This window comes from Lissotriton helveticus, chromosome 2_1 (assembly GCF_964261635.1).
Source record: "Lissotriton helveticus chromosome 2_1, aLisHel1.1, whole genome shotgun sequence".
Lineage (NCBI taxonomy): Eukaryota > Metazoa > Chordata > Amphibia > Caudata > Salamandridae > Lissotriton > Lissotriton helveticus.
Genome location: NC_136059.1, coordinates 538,728,161 through 538,746,993, shown reverse-complemented (window position 1 = coordinate 538,746,993; position 18,833 = coordinate 538,728,161). Strand labels below are relative to the sequence as shown.

At 45.4% G+C, this 18,833-nt stretch overlaps 1 protein-coding gene across 2 annotated transcripts in view; it reads left to right on the top strand.

Annotated features, from left to right (window-relative positions):
* CMYA5 (cardiomyopathy associated 5) overlaps positions 1 to 18,833 on the top strand; it is a 427,063-nt gene that overhangs the window by 277,350 nt on the left and 130,880 nt on the right. The window contains exons 5-6 of one of the 2 annotated variants that reach the window (XR_013607048.1): positions 2,544 to 2,665; positions 14,439 to 14,575. Coding sequence is in view for 1 of the 2 variants with exons in the window: in XM_078675202.1 (XP_078531328.1) it covers positions 2,544 to 2,665; positions 14,439 to 14,588 (272 nt within the window). In the remaining variant the exon portion in view is untranslated. Of the gene's footprint in view, positions 1 to 2,543; positions 2,666 to 14,438; positions 14,589 to 18,833 lie in introns of those variants that run through there. The other variant, XM_078675202.1, reaches the window with a different exon arrangement.

Genomic DNA, 18,833 nt, shown 5'->3' with positions numbered 1-18,833 from the left:
GAGACAACGTTTGGGCTCGGGCCTCAGCTGGGTCCAACTGATTTGTGTTATTTTGTTCATAATTGCTTCCGAGTAGGTCATAATCTTGGGGCAGTTCCATAAGATGTGGTAAAACGTGCCCACGTGTCCACATTGGCGCATTCATGTTAGGGAGTCTACTCTTCTCATTTTGACTAACATGTCCCTGGAGAGATAGGCTCTATGGAGCGCTTTGAGTTGGATTCGTCTCAGTATTGAAGGTATTGCTACTTCCTTAGGGAAACCAAGAGCATCCTGCCAGTCCTCATCCTCCAGCTCCCCAATATCTCTATGCCATCGCTCACGGAGGCGTTGCATTGGATCTGCTGAGTTGTCATGGAGATCGGGTGGCAATCTATATATTCCGTGAGTAGTCTGTCTTCAAGTTGGGAGACTTCAGGGAGGGTACTCACTGGTTGTATAGCTGCCATTAGGGCATGTCTAATCTGTAGGTATCGGAAGGTTTCGGTCGTAGCAAGATTATAGTTATGTTGTAGGTCTGCGAATGGGACTAACCCCCTTAGACCACAGTTCGCCCACTCTGGAGATACCTGTTTTGGTGGAAGATTTATAGTTTTTTCCTGAAGGTTTTCATTGATGGTTGTCACCGGGGAGGGGGGATACTATAGAATTTCATATTGGGGTGACTGACCCGAGTTTTGGAGTGTGCTTGCTTGTTTCTCTTCAAACTTGAAAGATTGTTTTCGTTTTAAAGGGACTCAATGATCAATGATGATGTGTTACAATGAAGGCCTATGTTATTTGACAGCACCCAAGCATTTGCTAGAGTTCTTTTCCCACACCTTTCCCTATTAACTATCGGAACGAGGAGCGCAGATCCCAGTCAGGTGAATACGAAAGCGTTCTCTAACCTTGCCTAAAGCTAAATATGCCTAGAACTGGGATTTTGAATTTTTACAGTCCCCATTGTTATTTTTTTTTTTTTTAATAATTCTGATGTCAGGTCTAATTTGGCTACAGGTTTAATTTGGGTGAGTTCAATTTTTTAAAAATATGACCATACTTACATATGTAATTCTCTGTGCTGGTTTAAAACTCTATAGGACTTTTATTCATCCTATTTAAAATGTTACCCTTTGGCGCTTGCAAGTCATTCACTTCTCGTTGCATGAATAAAAATAAATAGTGGCTGAGTTTAAATAGAACATATGGGATTGCGGATGGTCAATAATTTTTGCTGAGGTCAAAGTCAAATGAAAACATTTGGTATTAAGCAATAGACATCCAACCTGCATAGTAATAATGCACTTTGTGGAATGGATTATGTAACCGGTAAATGCAACATAATCGAATAAAGAAGCACATACCATGATTAGCAGTGGCATAGATAAGAGACCCCATCTTATGCTTTAGCTCTGTATTTTATAAATCCACGTGTGCTGCTGCCTAAGTACTTTTGTGTAGTGACAAATATGATGTTATTTCTTAAATAAACTTTTGACATTTTGTTCTCATTAACACTTGATGATTTCGTGTTCTTGGTTAACTGAATCAAGGTGGAGCATGAGAGGATATCTTTTTTTATTTTTTAACAGAAATTATCAGAGGGTCGTCTCTAACATGAATAAAAACTTCGAAACAGCGAAATGAAGATGTGAGATTGGGTACCTATCGCCTTAGGTAGTGCTGTTAGTTTAAAGGCCTAAACATTTTTATTGATCAGGAAACAACATTTGGCTCAACATATTGCTTACAGCTACTGTTTTTCCATACTGTAGCCATTACATGTGGTGAGCTGTTGGTGGCAGTGTGGAAAATGAGATATGGTCCAGTCACTCTTTGTGCCCAACAGTGACCTCTAGTGGGTAAATAGGCATCAAGTCTTCCTTATATGAATCAATTAGAAATCTCCGTCCTGGTGAGGTTGGTAGAGAGGTGCAAGGAGGACTGCACGTTCGAATCAGGATTACAAAGGGCAGATGTGGATGGAGCAACCTGCTGAGTTTGACAGCTGAGAGTGTTTGGAAAACATATGATGTTACCACACAAGCTTCATTCCAAAGTGTAGTATTTGTGAATGTAGAGGTAATACCACCATCCATAAGTACCTTGAGGGTATCGGTATTGCAAGGTGGGGTATTAAATTGTAATACAACAGACCACACAGAATGTACACCAGTGTGTTAGATTTAGTCGATACTTTTATAGAGTTTTGTGACAAAAGTGTCATAGAAGGTCAGATGTGTGGACGAATATACATTTACCTTCAGTTAACTGTGAGCATGGTGTTTATATATGTTAAGGCTGCTTAAAATAACAATGTGCTAGGCTGCTTAAAATAACAATGTGCTAAACACTGCTACTTGATTGCGTGCTAATCAGCTTGTTTTGTGTGATGTGTACTTTATGTATAATGTTTGTCTTTTTAATGGGGATACTCACAGAAGTGCAACCTTTGTTGCTGGACCGTTTCTTTATGGCGAAGAGAGTACGTCTCATTTTAGGATCACTGCCACCTGTGAATTATCAAAAGTGACTTATTTTTGTCGTTTTCTTCCCAACAGGCTTCTGGTAGCGATGGAGAACACCCTCTCGTTAGAAAAGATGCCAAGCGCATTTTCTCTGTTTGACCATTATGCCGAAAACTCCTCACAAAGCGACCAGAAGATGCTAAAGCACATAGCTGGTAAGAACATCTTTTAACACAGATCTTTCCTTATTAATGAAAGAATTACAGGTACCACCCGGTTCACAAAATCAGTTCTCACCACAACATACACTTCAATATGGCCACAATTTGTACATTTGGGCAATTCACGGATGTATCCAACCTGTGCATATGTAACTTACACATGTTGGTGATTTCGGTATATAGAATTTATAGAATTACGCATGTTTCCCTTTCGAACTGCATTGAGCAAACATGCATAGGGTTTTGAAATGCTTGAAATGTCATCTTTTTCTTTTGATTGACGTTTTATTTTTCAATAAAAAACGTTTTACTCATAACTGTCCCTCCTTCCTATACCCACTGTGTGGTGTCTACCTAACTTGTAATCTGTGTCATGCAGAAGAGAAACATGCTACAGTGATACAGGGTTAATACTGCTGTAGCCAGGGATGACCACCAGAGAGGATCAGGTCATGGCAGCAGGCTGGTCGGGGTTACAGTCACAGGCTGGACTCTTCTTACCTGATGTACAGAACCTATGAGGAAACCTAGTCACAGGCACCTACACGCCAGAGTGCAGGTGAATTCTGGTGAAACAAGCATTTGCAATGCAATAGGTCTCGCATTAGGAAAGTTTGAGCTATTGGTCTTGTAAATGACAATTTTTTTTATTTATGTGTTGGTTTTGAAAATAGCGAAATTAATAGCTTTGTCATTTACAATGGCAATACTTTTAACTGTTGCAAATGTGGCACCTAAAGCATTTGTAATGCAACATGTTTTGTATTTACGTGACTTAGATGTATTGATATTACAAATTACAATGGCTTTTAATTTTTTTAAATAATTAATACTTAAACAAAAGATATTGTAATTTATAATGGCTCACCTCAGCCAGTGCAGGTCAGAGGGAAGATCTGACAGGTAATATTGTGAGCTAATATTTTTGGGCTGTTTGAGGGTCTGTTGTGTCTGGTAGGCAGTGCAGGGTTTTCTTACTGCTGATTTCCTCAACATCCACAAACCTTACCTGGACATTAAATGCAAGACAACACCTTTGCAGGCCAGTGGAGGTGACCGGGCCAGCTTTTGGTTTCCTTGCTGCCCCAGCCTCAAGTGCAGTCCCGTGTAGATGGCGCACTGCTCAAAGTGGGCAGATCAGAGGGGCAGGACATGCCCGTACTTTTTTTAATTTAAGGAAAACCTTTCACCTACTTTCTGCCAAAAGATAACTGTCCTGAGACAGTTTATTCCGCAAGCTGAAATGCTTTAGCTACAGTGCACTGTGAAGCAGACAGCAGGCAGACAGCTAAAACAAGACTTCTTGCCAGGGTGCCTACTTACTTAAAAGACATATAAATTTGCACAACCGGTCAATCTGCAAATGTAGAAAGAGCTTCTAAGCTGTACTGGCTTCATCATGTTAACCATGTATTTTATATTAAATCCTAAGGAGTATTTTTTGTTTTAGCATATATATCATATGTAATTTTGTGTAACGAAAAGTGTGCTTTTAATGTACTTTTATGATTGTTTAAAAGAGCAATCGAATAAAGTTTTCCTAGACTTGGCTTGATTTGATTCATGACTAATAATGAAAGGAAAGAACGACAGAAAAGACATGTTACAAATGAAAACATACCATTTTATTTACAGGCCTCTTTAGTGTCCATGCTTTTGGAAAGGTGGCATCACAGCTCCAGAGACGCCTTTTCACTAAATGCATTCTCCCACTGTGACAGGAAAAATAGATTACAGATGTAAGTAATAGGCAGAGTGTAGACCCAGGGGTACTGACTGGAACCAGTATAAAATACAAACAAAGCCTCTATTTCACAAAAGGCATGTAAATGGTCTTTGAAAGACCTGTGAAAAACTCGGGTGTGGCTGAGATAAGACACTATCCAGTGGATGCCACAGCAGCTCAAGCGTCAGAACCCCAGGCTAAGACACACAGTGGGGGGGAAGGGCAGGCTCTGGTATATTGTGCGTTGTGATGGGACATAGACGAATGAGGTTTCTTTGGTTGGTGGCGCACGAATGCTGAATTTGATTGGACTTTACTGTGTCTTTTTGAAAGTGACGATTGTGCAGGGGGTGCTCACAATCTAGCACATGATAACGTATTCGATTTGCAGGAGACATAACTTCTGGATTAAGGATTTTTATTGGAACCCTACGAGGCATATATGTTGCACTTCTGCACTTTACTGTGTTGCCAGGAAGATGTGTTCTTTTTGGCTGGCAGGATTACATATTAAGAAAGTGTTTGCCTATTTCGATGTTGAACTAGTGCAGCATGGATTGAACATGTTTCTTTCTTCGCCACTGCTATGCACGTTTTCATAATAATGGAAAGTGGGCACGTTGTGTTGTGCTAATTTTCTCCATTTTCACAAAGGGGTTGTTTCTTGATCTGTATCTCCATAGGATACCGTGCTCTTGCCTGGTGTACTTTATATAGAAGGTAAAAAACTCCAGTCCGACTCCGCACGCTTCCCCTGCACACCTGTCTTTGATTTCAAGGCTGCTCCTCTGCTTAAACGAAATCCTGCCCTCCAACAACTTGAGGTTTTGCTTTTACATTTTCTCCATATCCCAAAATGATTGCGATGTCACTTGATGGCGTCCGCCTTCCTTGGTGACGCTTGTCTCACCTAAAGGGAAGAAAGCTAGCCCAGAGCCGAATATGGCTATAGGATGGCCGAGTGCAATCCCATTTCAGCCCGACTTTCAATTGTCACACCAGTGCATTCTGGGGGATCATTGAACCCGTGGGCTATCACACCCGAAGATAGTGATTTGCAAAAGAGCGGCGCAGGAAAACTGTGCTCATCTCGGCCTGCTTTTTGATCATTCGGAGTAACTAGATTAGGATCCACTGCAAAGAAAGATCTTTGTGTCATTTTTAAACATTGGACAGTTTTTTAATTCTCCCTGCTCTATAAAGGTATACCTTTTTGACTTGGATAGAATGTACAATACCTATTATTACGTAGAACGGAGTGCATTTTGGTCGTCGGTCAGGGGAGGTGGCACAGAGACAGGCAGGCAGAGGCTGCTGGTTCTTGAAGAAAACTTCTTGCCAGTGACTCGGTGGACGAAAAATGCCCCGATGAGCGGAGTCTTCCCTTGGCCCCTAATGCAGAGAACATTTTACGAAGGCATAGCGAGAGTTGTGCTCACCTCAAGCTCTTGGCGCGCCCGGACAATCTGAGGAGATTTTTTTTTTCCGCGAGGGAGGGAGTTAATGACACAGCCACGGACCCCGCTGCACGCAGGGAAGAAAACAGGAAGCCAGGCAACCTTTGTTGGGACGGGGGGCGGGTCCAGACAAATACAGGAAGCAGACGGGAGTCTACCCCGCGCTCCTGTGCCCGCCGGAAGATTTGCGTGACTGCGTCTCAGCGCGGCACCCGCCTGTTGCCCAGAATGACCGGATGGCTGCCGAGGGACACGAGCGAAGAACATGGTGAGTGGGGCGGGTCTGGTGGGGCGGCGGGGGTCTTGGTGCGCTTGTGTGTGTGCTGTGTGTGTGTGCGCGCGCATGTGTGTGTATGCGACGGCGGGGGTGGGTTCTCTGTATGTATGTATGTATGTATGTATGGGTGCATGTGTGCATGGGCGCTTGTGTCTCTGTGTATGCAGTGTGTGTGTGTGTGTATGCGACGGCGGGGATAGGTTCTCTGGATGTATGGGTGCGTGCATGGGCGCTTGTGTGTCTCTCTGTATGCGCATGCGTGTGTGGTGTTGGAGCTTCCGAGGCAGGAGATAGGCACGGTGCCGTTCGCGCCCACGAGGTGCAATCTGCGCTCGTGCATATTTCTTGTCCACATTCCCAAATACGGGCAACATTAGTTGTCTTGCTGACAGCTTTCAATGCTTTCGCATTGAAAGCTAGGTCAGCTCGACCTAAAAAGGACAAGTATCACAATTATGAGCTTCATCCCAAAGACCCTGATTAAATCGCTACAGGATAATGGTGTGGCGGTAAATCAGGGAGGTAATGCCGCCTGTGGTGTTCAGTTTGTCCCTGGTACGGTGTTACTTCGCATTCTGAGTTTGCAGGACAGAGTGGGGTTGGGTTGGGGTTTGAATATTACATTTTGTCCCTTCACGAATTACACAAGGTTTTATATAGCGATATTTGAGTGGGAAAATGTCGCCTGGTATGACTGACACCCGCTTGTAACCTTGACTTGTTTGTGTCCAAGTCTGGAACCATGGTAGTCTGGATTACCAGCACACTTGTACTCGGGGCATTTGAACTACGACGTCATCAACATGGTTTCTAACTCTGGGGGATATTCACAAGGAAGTGGCGGAGCACTGCATTAGCCTCCTTGGCTTACCGCTTCTCTCCGCCACTTTGGAAAAGCAAGACTGCACCATATTCACAAGGACATGGTGCAGTCTTGCCTTTCCCCCAGCGATGGCTCTAAGTTTAACAACAAAGTTCCAACGCAGGCACCCTTGCACCAGAGTGCAAGGGTGTCTGTGTGCAGAGGAGGTTTGTTTATGTGCAGGAAGGTGACCCTTCCTGCACATAAACAAACCTAAAATGCCAGTTTGTAACCTACATGTGTGCTGCTTCATGCAGCACACATATAAGTTACAAAACAGCATTTTTTTAAAAAAAAGGTTTGTTTATGTATAGGAAGGGACAACCTCCTGTACATAAACAAACCATGGCATTCTGCATTTTCCATGTGTGCTGCACAAGGCAGCATACATGGAAAATGCAATAACGAGGAGAAATAAAGCATTTCTCCTCGTATCGCCAACTTAAGACCAGGGTTTTCCTGGGCTTAAGTTTGGCGTTAGCTCCTATTTACACTGCCCTTTTGAATAGTGGACAGAGTAAATTTCAATGGGTGTTACGCCCACCACAACACCCACTGCACACCCCTTTCACGTTAAACACAGCGTGAAAGGGGGTCTATTCACAAGGCAGTGTTAAGCCACCTTAAGTGGCTTAACGCTGCCCTGTGAATAAGGCAAAGCCGCTATCGCCCCACGATGTCACTAAAAGTGACTTTGTGGTGGCGATAGGGGCTTGTGAATATGCCCCTCTGTCTTCCAAATACGAAATTCATCCGTTTGCGATCCTGTTTTTTTCATACTTGGTGTATTTGCTTAGAGCGCACCTACTTCTGTGTACTTTGAAAATGAAACCTTCAATTTGTCCTCTCAATGGTAGTGTAAGCATTGGATTTGGATAATTGTTTGATTATACATGTTTTATAAACTAATATTCTTATAGTGTATTTTTACATTTACACATTAAAATAAGTTTGATTTGCTAAAAAGAGTTCTGTGGCTATCAAAGTTTTCTTTAAATAACATGGGGTCTATAGTTTATCTCAATATTAACATTCATGAAATATGTGTTTAATGACTACAAGTACTGATCTTTCCCTTCAAAGACATTTCTCCTGAACATTTCGATTTACCCAAACTCTGAGAGATGAGAGTGCCTCTGCATATGTTTGATGCTCCTCCAGTCCTTGGCTACTGATTTACCTCTTGTGGGTTATTCCTAGCGCCTAAAAGTGATGTTGCTACCTGCTCACTTGCGGCATGAAGGCTTTTTGTGCACCTTGGTTGAGTTAGGTTTGCAGAAACTGTTTGTCCAGACATACATTCTGTATCCTTCTTCACAGAATCAGTATTTGAGGAAAGGGCACTTATCCCTTCAGTAGTTGTGACTCATTTTCAAGTTTTAGGTCGGTGCTGGGAATATGAAGGTGCATGTGTAGGTCACCCTGCAAAGGTAGGTGTACACCCAGACAATTCTAGGTTCATGAGTATCCATATCTCTTGCAAGTTGCTTCCTGACTCACCGTAGAAGGTATGTGCCTTTCAGTGATGCGAATGGAAAGGGACACGCTCATATTTAGTAGGGCTGTAGTGGAAGATGTTTCGCCATGGGTTAAAACATTTCCCAGTGGAATAAAAACAAAGTTGCATGTGCTAATGCACACTTGCATTCCATTTGAAATTGCAGTTAAGTCAACCTGTTGAAAATTTGCACCCATGAATTATATGCCTTTGAGTACTCCAAATCCATGATTGTCGTACAGTTCCCAAAGACCCTTTGTGAATGAATCACTGAAACATTTGTAAAGCACAAAACAGTAGCCATCAGACATCACAGTGTTAAAATGAATAGAGAAGACAGGAACCCCAGCAGAAAGAAGGGGTTTCAATGCCCTCTGGCAGGTCCTCGCCCCAGCTCTCTTGCTGCCGCATGAACAGCTGTTCGGTACAGCCATGCCCTCTTCTGACCCCTCACCTTTTCGCGCCGCCTCTTCTCGTTGCCCGATTGCTGAGCTGACTGCCTCGTTGTAGCTGTTTTGCGCTTCTCTGTTATTTTGCGCGTATATTTAATTTGTAGCAAGTGCCTGATTGTAACGCTGCTATTTTGCCCCTGTATTTTATTTCTAGGAAGTACCTGATTTTAACGCTGCTATATTTGCCTGTATAGTTCATTTCTAGTAAGTGCCTGATTATAATGTCCTGTATTATTGTTGCTAATAAACTCTGTGTTGTCTCTTTGTTTTCCCATGTGTTGCGCCTCTCCCAACTCGCCGCTCTCCTGTCGTTTAATTTTCCTGCAGCTCTTCTCCTTCACTTCCCATTTTCCCATCTCCCCACCTGAGCTTTCCATCCTCCTCCACACCCCCTTCCCTCCTCCCAAGACCTAATTAATAGAGGCTGCAGCGCAGCTGCACGTAAACTGGCGTGTCAAAGGCAAGCCCGTCTGCACACATCTGCACCTGGACCGCACCCAGCACCAGGAACCCTGGCTCTCTCGCCTCTCGAAGATACTCCTCCACCGAGCTCCAAGCCCTTGACCCCAGACGCCGCAACAACAACTGCTGCCGCACCTCGCCCCAGTTGATGGTTGGACTCTTCACCTGCCGGCATTGCCTCTTCTCCTGCAAGCACGACTAGCACCATCACGCCGATCACGACTACCATCAAACAACCCAACTGTGTCCTGCTCGACGCACGATCGCTCAGCAAACACACCACCAAGATCTGGGACACCATCACCTCCCTCACCCCTGATGTCATGTTCCTTACCAAGACCTGGCTCAATGCTGAATCCGTTGCAGACATCGCCTCTGCTACGCCTCATGGTACAAGATAGTACACCAAGACCACATCAACAAACACAGAGGTGGGATCGCCATCATCCACAAGGAAACCATCCACCGCACCACCACCACAGATGACGTCACTCCAAACATGGAACAACTCAACTTTCAGCTCTGAACCTACGGCAAAACCACCATCAGAGGAACCCTCACCTACAGACCCCCAGGACCTCACTCCAGTTACTGCTACGCCATTTCTGAATTCATCGCACCTCTCTCCATTGACTCCAAACACTACATCTTCCTCTGCGACCTCTATTTTCACCTCAACAATACGAACACCACCGACCTCCTTGTGAGCATGAACAACCTCTACTTTGCCCAACTTGTCACCAACCCCACACACATCGCAGGACACACACGCAACCCCATTTTCACGGCCAGCGATAGAGTCGAGTACAGCCATGTCACCGAGCTCACGTGGCCAGACCGTGCCATAGTCTACTTCACCATCTCGGGATCCCCCAGCACCATCCACAAACCGCCCAGCACTTCACACCGCAGCGGAAACAAAGTCACAGAGAGCCAAAGGACAGATGCCTTCAACACCTTCCAACCACACACTAGCAACCAACCTAGAACAGGCTGTCAAGAACTTCTCTTCCTGGATCACCGACTGCGCTGACAGAGGCGCACCCCATTAAACTGACCAAACTCAAGAGGTCCTCCAAATAAGCCAGCTGTTTCACCACGGAACCACGGAACTAAGATCCATGAAACGAAACTGCAAATAACTCAAAAGGAAGCCACAGACAGAGCCACATTCAAGACATCCATCCCTCAACCAATACCATAAACTCCTTAAAGAGACAAAAAGGAGCGTCCTTGCTGACCACAACAAAGCAAGTTCTAACTACAGCAAAGAAGTCTTCAACATCGTTAGAGAGTTCTGCAACCCCATAGCCACTGAAAATATCATCACGCCTTCCCAGGAACTCCGCAACACCCTGGCAGACTTCTTCCATGACAAGATCTCCACCATCTACAGAAACTTCGAACCCCAGCCCACCACCACCAACATCGTCAGCCTTCTCACCCCCATGAATAAAACATGACCACCTGCTCACCACCTGGGACCAGGTCACCACACAAAACCCCACAGCTGTCATAAACTCCCTCCACTCAGGAGTGCCCAATTTTGGGAGCTAGATGATCAGCAACGAGCTCATCACAATCTTCAAAGCATCCCTTTCCTGAAGAATGGAAACACGCAGAAGTCAAATCCCTACTCAAGAACCCATCCGCCGACCCCAACAAACTCAAGAACTACTGCCTCAGCTCTCTGCTGCCCTTTCCTGCCAAAGTCCTCGAGAAGGCCATCAACTGCCAACTCATAGAACACCTGGAGAACAACAATCTTCTGGACACCTCTCAATCCAGATTTCCCTCCAACCACAGCACTGAAAACGCTGTAATCACAGCTACAGGTGACATCAGATCCTTCCTTGACCAGGGAAAATTGACTGCCCTGATTCTCTTTGACCTGTCTGCAGCGTTTATAGTATCACACCACACCCTTATCAAAAGGCTTCACCACATTGGAATCCAAGGAGATGCTCTAAAATGGATCGCCTCCTTTCTCACTGGAAGAACCCCGAGAATCCACCTATCTCTCTTCACCGCAGAACCCAAGAACACCATCTGTGGCATCTTCAAGTTTTGCCCCTCAGCCCTACCCTGTTTAACAATTTGCGCTATATTAAAACTGATTAAATAAAATAAATAAATAAAAAACACCTACATGACTCCCTTGGCCAACATCGTCAGAACACATGGACTAAACATCATATCCTATGCCAATGACACCTAGCTCATCTTCTCGTTATCAGAAGACCAGTCTGCCACACTGACCAACTTCAGCAGGTGCATGACGAGTGTCGTCAACTTGATGAATACAACTGCCTAAAACTCAACACAGACAAGAAAGAAGTGCTGATATTTGGGAACACCACCTCCCTGTGGAGCAATGCCTGGTGGCCTCCCGAACTAGGACACTCTCCCACTCCGACTGACCATAGCCGAAACATTGGCATCATCCTGGATAGTAAGCTCACCATGAAAAGACAGATCAACGCAGTCTCATCAGTCTGCTTCCTTAGCCGTCACATGCTCCGTAAGATCTTCAGGAGGCTCATCATCAACACCAGACGGACAGTCACTCAAGCCCTTGTCCCCGCCAACTGGACTACGGCAGCACACTCTATGTGGGAATCACCTCGCACCTCCTCAAGAGACTACAGAATTCAATGGCCAGGCTCATACTAGACCTCCTCAAGCAGACCCACTTCACCCTCCACCTCAAGAAGCTCCACTAGCTCTCCATTAAAAAGAGATGTCAGTCAGAATGTTGATCCACACCTTCAAAGCCCTACACAACTAACAACCAGCATACATCAACCACCGCCTGAACTTCCACCAAACCTCCAGACACCTGCACTCCGTCTCCCTCTTTCTTGCTCCCACCCCCACATCCGCCACAGCAAGAGTGGTGGACTCTCCTTCTCCTACCTCTCTGCGAAGTCCTGGAATGACCTCCCACTTCAGCAAGGGACCTCATCCTCTCTGCTGGAATTCAAGAAAGGACTCAAGACCTGGCTGTTCAACTGAACACTCCCCTGAAGTAGTGTTCTCAGTGCTTAAGTACCCTTATGGGTGATTAGCCTCGCTCTACAAATCTGCCCACTCCTCTTCTAGCTCCTGTAAAACATGGGACAGTTCAATAAAAGAGAAATGAACCGGAGGTAATGCAAAGGAGAAATACATAGGTAGCAATTTTTGAAGGAAACTTGGATTTGTGTTATGGGCAGCTTGTGGTGAATATATAAAGCTTCGAATTAAATGCGCCTGGCGACCAAAAGCCAGTGAATGGATTTACGGGCCGCTTAGATCCGGTCGTACTCCTGTATATTGTGTACCAGCCTAAATGCCATGTTATGACCTCCTTGCAATCTAAGCAAATAAGATAGTTGGCATAGTCCAGTCTAGAATGATCTGTGGCTCAAAGGTCAAATCCTTGTCCCACCAGAATACTAAAATGTTCACCTTTTTAGCTAGATTGGGCAGGGACCCAACAAAAGGGTCACACGGATTATATAAGTCAGTAAATAGAAATTTGTTTTGGACGCCGGCGGAGGGCTGCATTAATTTTTCTCGACCTGTCGGCAGCATTCTATATGGTTCCGCACGCTCTCCTTCTGTCGTGTTTGGATGAGATTGGGGTGTCAGGCTCTGCCTGGGGTTGGCTTAGGTCCTTCCTGGAAGGGCGGGTCCAGGATATTTGGCTCCCGCCGTCTTCTCCTGCTTCCCAGCCCGTGACTACCGGTATCCCCCAGGTCTCTTCCCTTAGCCCCCTTCTCTTTAACATTCATGTAACTCCCCACGTGTATTTGGCAGAGGGTCTTGGGGCTAAGGTCATGGCCTACGCTGATGACACTCAGTTTCTTTTTACATGGGATAGGAGTGGGGACTCAGTCTCCTCTGCCCAACACTGTCTGTCTTCCATTTTTAAATGGCTAGCCGGGGCGTAACTGAAATGCAAAGAGGAGAAGTCAGAGATCCTCCTATTTGGGAAGTTCCCTCCCAATTTTAAGGAAACTCTCTGGCCGCCCGAGTTCCCCCTACCAACTTCTACAAGCAAGCCCACCAAAAACCTGGGGGTGTGGTTTAAGGATAACATGTCTTTCTCCACGCATATCAAGAAACTTGCGGGACATGTTTTGGCCTTTTGAAAACTCTAAGGAAATTTCTTCCTCTTCTGCCCAAGGGCAGCAAAAGAAACTGTCATCTGCACACTTATTCTGTTCCAATTGGACTATGCCAATGCTTTACTGGTGGACCTTCCAGGCCATCTGTTAAAAAAACTCCAAGTGGTCCAAAATGCTGCGGCCAGACTTCTTCTTGAGATTCCTTCTAGGATGAGCGTGAGTTGCGACTTACGCTCTTTACACTGGCTTCCGGGTAAAATTTAAAGTCTTAGTTATGGTCCACCGTGCTCTTCATTATCTTGGCCCAAGCTTCTTACAAAAACGACTTTCTTTCTATGCCCCCACGCAGTATCTGCGATCCATGTCTCAACACCATGCTCAGGTTCCGCGTTTTAAATGTAAGAGGCTTGGAGGAAGCTCTTTTGCCTTTAAGGCGGCTGAGGATTGGAACGCCCTTCCTCTCTGCCTGCGGAATACTCAGGACCTGCGGATTTTTAGAAAGAACCTGAAAACGCACTTCTTCGCTTAATACTAGACTCTGGCCCCCCTCAGGTACGCGCCGGGACACTTTCGAGTATCTGCGCGCAATATAAATTTAGTTAACATAACATCTTAGGGGAGCACATTTTCAACGTTCTCTTTTGATCTTTTGCCAATCAATAGTTTGCAGAGAAATCGATGTTGCACCTTATCTGTTCTACCTGATTGCGATATGGACTGACCTATACCGAGCTGGTGATACATCGCCTGTTTGCTGATCAATTCATTTACTGCATTCTGCTTAATTTAGCCTAATAGGTTGAAAGCTAATTAGTGTATACTTTGTCAAGCATTGATGAATAGAGGAAAACACAAACTTGTTAAATCCGCCATTCTCCTTCCTCTTAAGCTTTTCTAATGAATACAGTTGTTTGTTTTCAGTTCCTCATACTCCAAAGCTGCAGCCCCAGGAACCCAACTCGGCTACTGGCACATCGATAACAGCATATTGGCGAGTTAGCGAGGAGGACGTCATTGACTGCTTCCAGGTTTACTGCATGGAAGAGCCACAGGGAAACAGAGACCAAAGTGGTAAGTTGAATGTTCACAACAGTTGACTTTGTGGATGACAATTGTACACCACTCCGTTGTCCTTGGCAAGGTTTGCACTATATAAATATCCACATATATACATGCTTGCTCTTTTCCTGTCCGTAGGCTCGGCCCTCCTATTTTCCCACTGATTGCCCTTCTGCAATAGCGCCAGGACACTTCTCTGAGTAACAGTCGCGCTTTAAAAATTATATGCATAGACATAGCTTGCAGCCATACTGTCCAGATGCTAGAGCAACACAAAGCTCACATTGCTCCATGTAGGAAACATCACTGTCTGTATTTCCTTTAGCGTGGATGCTTCCAGCCTAAGAAATATTTTTGGAATATAGAAAAGTTCATATAAATTTGTGATAGCTCCAGACCCTACAATGTAGTTAGTGCCCATTGCGTGCTTTTTGAGTTTGTTCACTTTGCAGCACAAATACATCTTCTGTGAGTGTACGGCTAGCCAGATGTTTCAAGAATGCATTCAGATGAAGAAGCAGAGTGAATTCTCTGAATTGTCAAAGTATTTCAATGAGAGCAGATCCAATGGAAATTGAGCACCGCAACGCCGACACCACCGAGAGTCCTTACCTGGCCACTTGAATCCAGCTAAAGCCCCAGCCGCCACCGCCAAGAGTCACGAGGGCATCAGACTCCGCGCCGCCGCTCCGGGAGACCACAACACCCGGCAGGCAACGCGGCGGCGCGTGCAGGTGACGCAGCAAGCGCCAGAGAGCGCCAACAGCCAGGACAAAAGCCGACGGATCCCGGCAGAGCGGGGGAGAGCACCGCAACGCCGACACCGCCGAGAGTCCTTACCTGGCCACTTGAATCCAGCTAAAGCCCCAGCCGCCACCGCCAAGAGTCACGAGGGCATCAGACTCCGCGCCGCCGCTCCGGGAGACCACAACACCCGGCAGGCAACGCGGCGGCGCGTGCAGGTGAAGCAGCAAGCGCCAGAGAGCGCCAACAGCCAGGACAAAAGCCGACGGATCCCCGCGTCGCGGGAGCGCCCGGGGCTAAGCCCGGGCAAAGGGCAGGCCCTCTGTGGCCCTCAGAGGCACGAACAGGCCAGGCAAGGCCACCCCCCTGACACCTTTTGCGTGGAGACAATAAGGTACTGTTTCAGCTTTGACATCAATACATATAATATTGTGCTGATGACACTGGCCCGTTATATCACCGTAGCTGTTTGAGATTCATACCCCATAGTATTGCCACTATTGAACTCATCCGAGTTAAGCTCTGAATATTTGTCCAGCCCCAGATAGCCTTTAACAGTTTGTTGCAAATATGGGGAAGAAATTGGTACCTGCCCCCACTGAGCCATTGAACACCTTAGACTCTTACCTAGTACAAGTGGTTAGCAGCATTAACAATAAGAGAAGGCAATCTCTTGGTTTGAGCCAATCGCCTATTTTGCCTCCAGAAAGCCCTTCTACAAGTGTATTGAGCACAGCGACATCGGACATACTGCAAGAAAATCCCCTTACAAATCTAGTAGATCCTACTCCTCGAGAGAATGGTAGCGAGGCGGATGACTCAGATCCATTAACGGATCTAATAGATTTATCAGATAACATTGCTGCTGATCCCAACCACCAGTTAGCCACAACAGATGAAACCCAATTACCACTGCAGCCTGCAACACGGGCTGTTAGAGCCTGCAGAAAATCCCAAGCTAAGCGGGGAGGGAAACAACAACAAAGTAGGAAAAAGCCTATCACCCCACCCCCAAGACGTGAAGGGAAATATGCGGAGCTTGACATTGATGTAGAGTCAAGACGCATTATCGATGATGACCTATTTAATAGGATTCAAGACATGATAGACATTAAAATCAGGACTATAATTAAGCCCTTGATCGGGAAACTGGACAAACTAACATCTGAGGTTAAAAAGTTGGGTGGGGTACACGGCAAGTTGGCCGAAGAGGTAGAGAATCTATCCTCCCTTGTTACAAACTTAGCGGTCACGGATGTGGAGGTTACCCCAATCGAAAGCAATCCACAGCCAATCCATCAAGGGCCGCTGCCATTGCCACCATCTCCATCATTACCTGTATTTAGTCAGGAAGCAGATGCGAGAGACCCCCACATTAGTACAACCGCTGTAATAGTGGAACCACAACAGGAGGATGTCTCAGCCCAATTTATTTTGGAAGCCTCTCCAGTAGTACTGGTATTGGCAAACGTCCCTGTTCTATCACATGACAAAACTGAGTCCAACCAGGGTCTGAAAGATAAAGCATTACATTGGCTCACTAACAACATGCACATGGCACATCAAGGGCTTGATAAACTGGCAGAAGATATCGTCATGACTAGGAGGGTATCTTGGATCGGGACCAAACCAAAAAAGTTTAAAGGGGATTGCGTAATTCTAAATTTCGGCAATGCGGAGGTTCTTCCAGATATCTTGAACAATATTTTCCCACCCCAACGCCGTAGCGGCTCCATAATTCCCCTTACCCTTAAATTCTTTTATAACAAGACTCAGCTTTCCACCTTTCCCAATATCCCTAGATATAAGAGACACACCAATTTCAGTAGCTGGGGAGGGGGCATCAGACCCCGATATTCCAACGATCGTTTTCAGCCCATAACAAACCCTGAGTCAGGAAGATTTAACTACCTAAATGACCCAATCATCAGGCCTGCCTTGGCACAGGAGACAAGAACACATGGTTGGGGTTCTGGCCTCCCGGGTTACGGTCATAGTGGTCAGGGCAATAGGTACACTAACTGGTTTAGAAACGATCAGCTTTTCACACGTCCAAATACTCCACAACCCATGTGGAATTCAGCGCTTTACGGACAGGGTCAGGTAGCCACTCCCTTTGAGTGGGGATTTGGAACAAGAAACAGGTTTGGTCCCTTATCTGATTTAAATACATGTGATTGACTTAAAGGTGGAGTCGATCATGAAAGGTTAGGGTCGAATAATTCAACTCTACAAAGCGGCCATTTAAATATTATCGAACACTTTAGTGATCTTACTCACATGGAAGTATTAGATCCCCAAGAGACCTCAAATCCTGACTATTTTCAAAGCGGCCATTTAAATATTATCGAACACTTTAGTGATCTTACTCACATGGAAGTATTAGAGCCCCAAGAGACCTCAAATCCTGACTATTTTCCGATTTTACATCGGTTGGAGGCTTGTGCTAAGCCGAGTATGATTAGTGAGGATACACAGACCTTTTCTAAAGTAGAACATAATGAGGGATTATTAACGCAGCACATAGTTGAAGGAGATGTGGAGGGGGCAAACGAGAGTAGGACACCCACTGACTCCTGTAAGATCCTAAGCTGGAACGTAGCAGGCTTAAATGCAAAACGTCAGGACAATGCTTGGTTGAGCTTTGTCTCAAACCATCACATCATAGCCCTGCAAGAAACTTGGGACACATCAGCCAATCTTTGGTGGGATGGGTTCACTAGTTTCACTAAACCTGCAGTCCCTAGCAGAGCGGGGAGAGCTAAAGGTGGCCTAGTAATTTTGTTTTCTCTGGAATTAAAAGGAAGCTACAGGCAGATTATTACTGACTCTGACAATATTTTAATTGTTGAAAGGGTGATTAATAATAGTAGCAGGACCTTATTTGTCAATTTTTATAACTCTGGGAACAGCGAGTATAGAGGATGTAACATCGCTAACCTAGATAGTATTTTAAACACAGTATCTCAGAATATCAAGTTTGTTTTTGAGTTTATTTTATTAGGCGATTTTAATATCCACTTATGTAACTTAGCCTGTAAGGGAAATAGTGAAAATGAGGCTGATGAGGCAGCCTTACAGGGACCCCACTTTGTACACTCCGCACAGGGGCAGGAGCTTGAAGAACTACTCGCTAACTATGACCTGTACGAACCTGAATGTGGCCCGAGAATGCCAACTTTTACTGGTACTCAACACGGGACAGTGATCGATTAAATTTTTGTTTCATTAGGCATTCTAAATCGGATCATGGACTATCGCACAGTTCAAACACATTATAGCGACCATAACCCCGTATTACTTGAAGTGGCCTGGGGAGCTCAGATGGGGGCTTCACCACTTACTGTAAAACCTGCACACCCCCTGAGGACCACTGACCAAGACAGACGAGTGAAGTGGGCTAAAGTGATCCCGGAAAACTTCTATGGTAAAAACTTCCCAAAAATTAAAGACAATGTAGAGATTTGTAAAATATCTGGCGCCCAAGGGAAAAGAATAGTTGCAGCATATGAG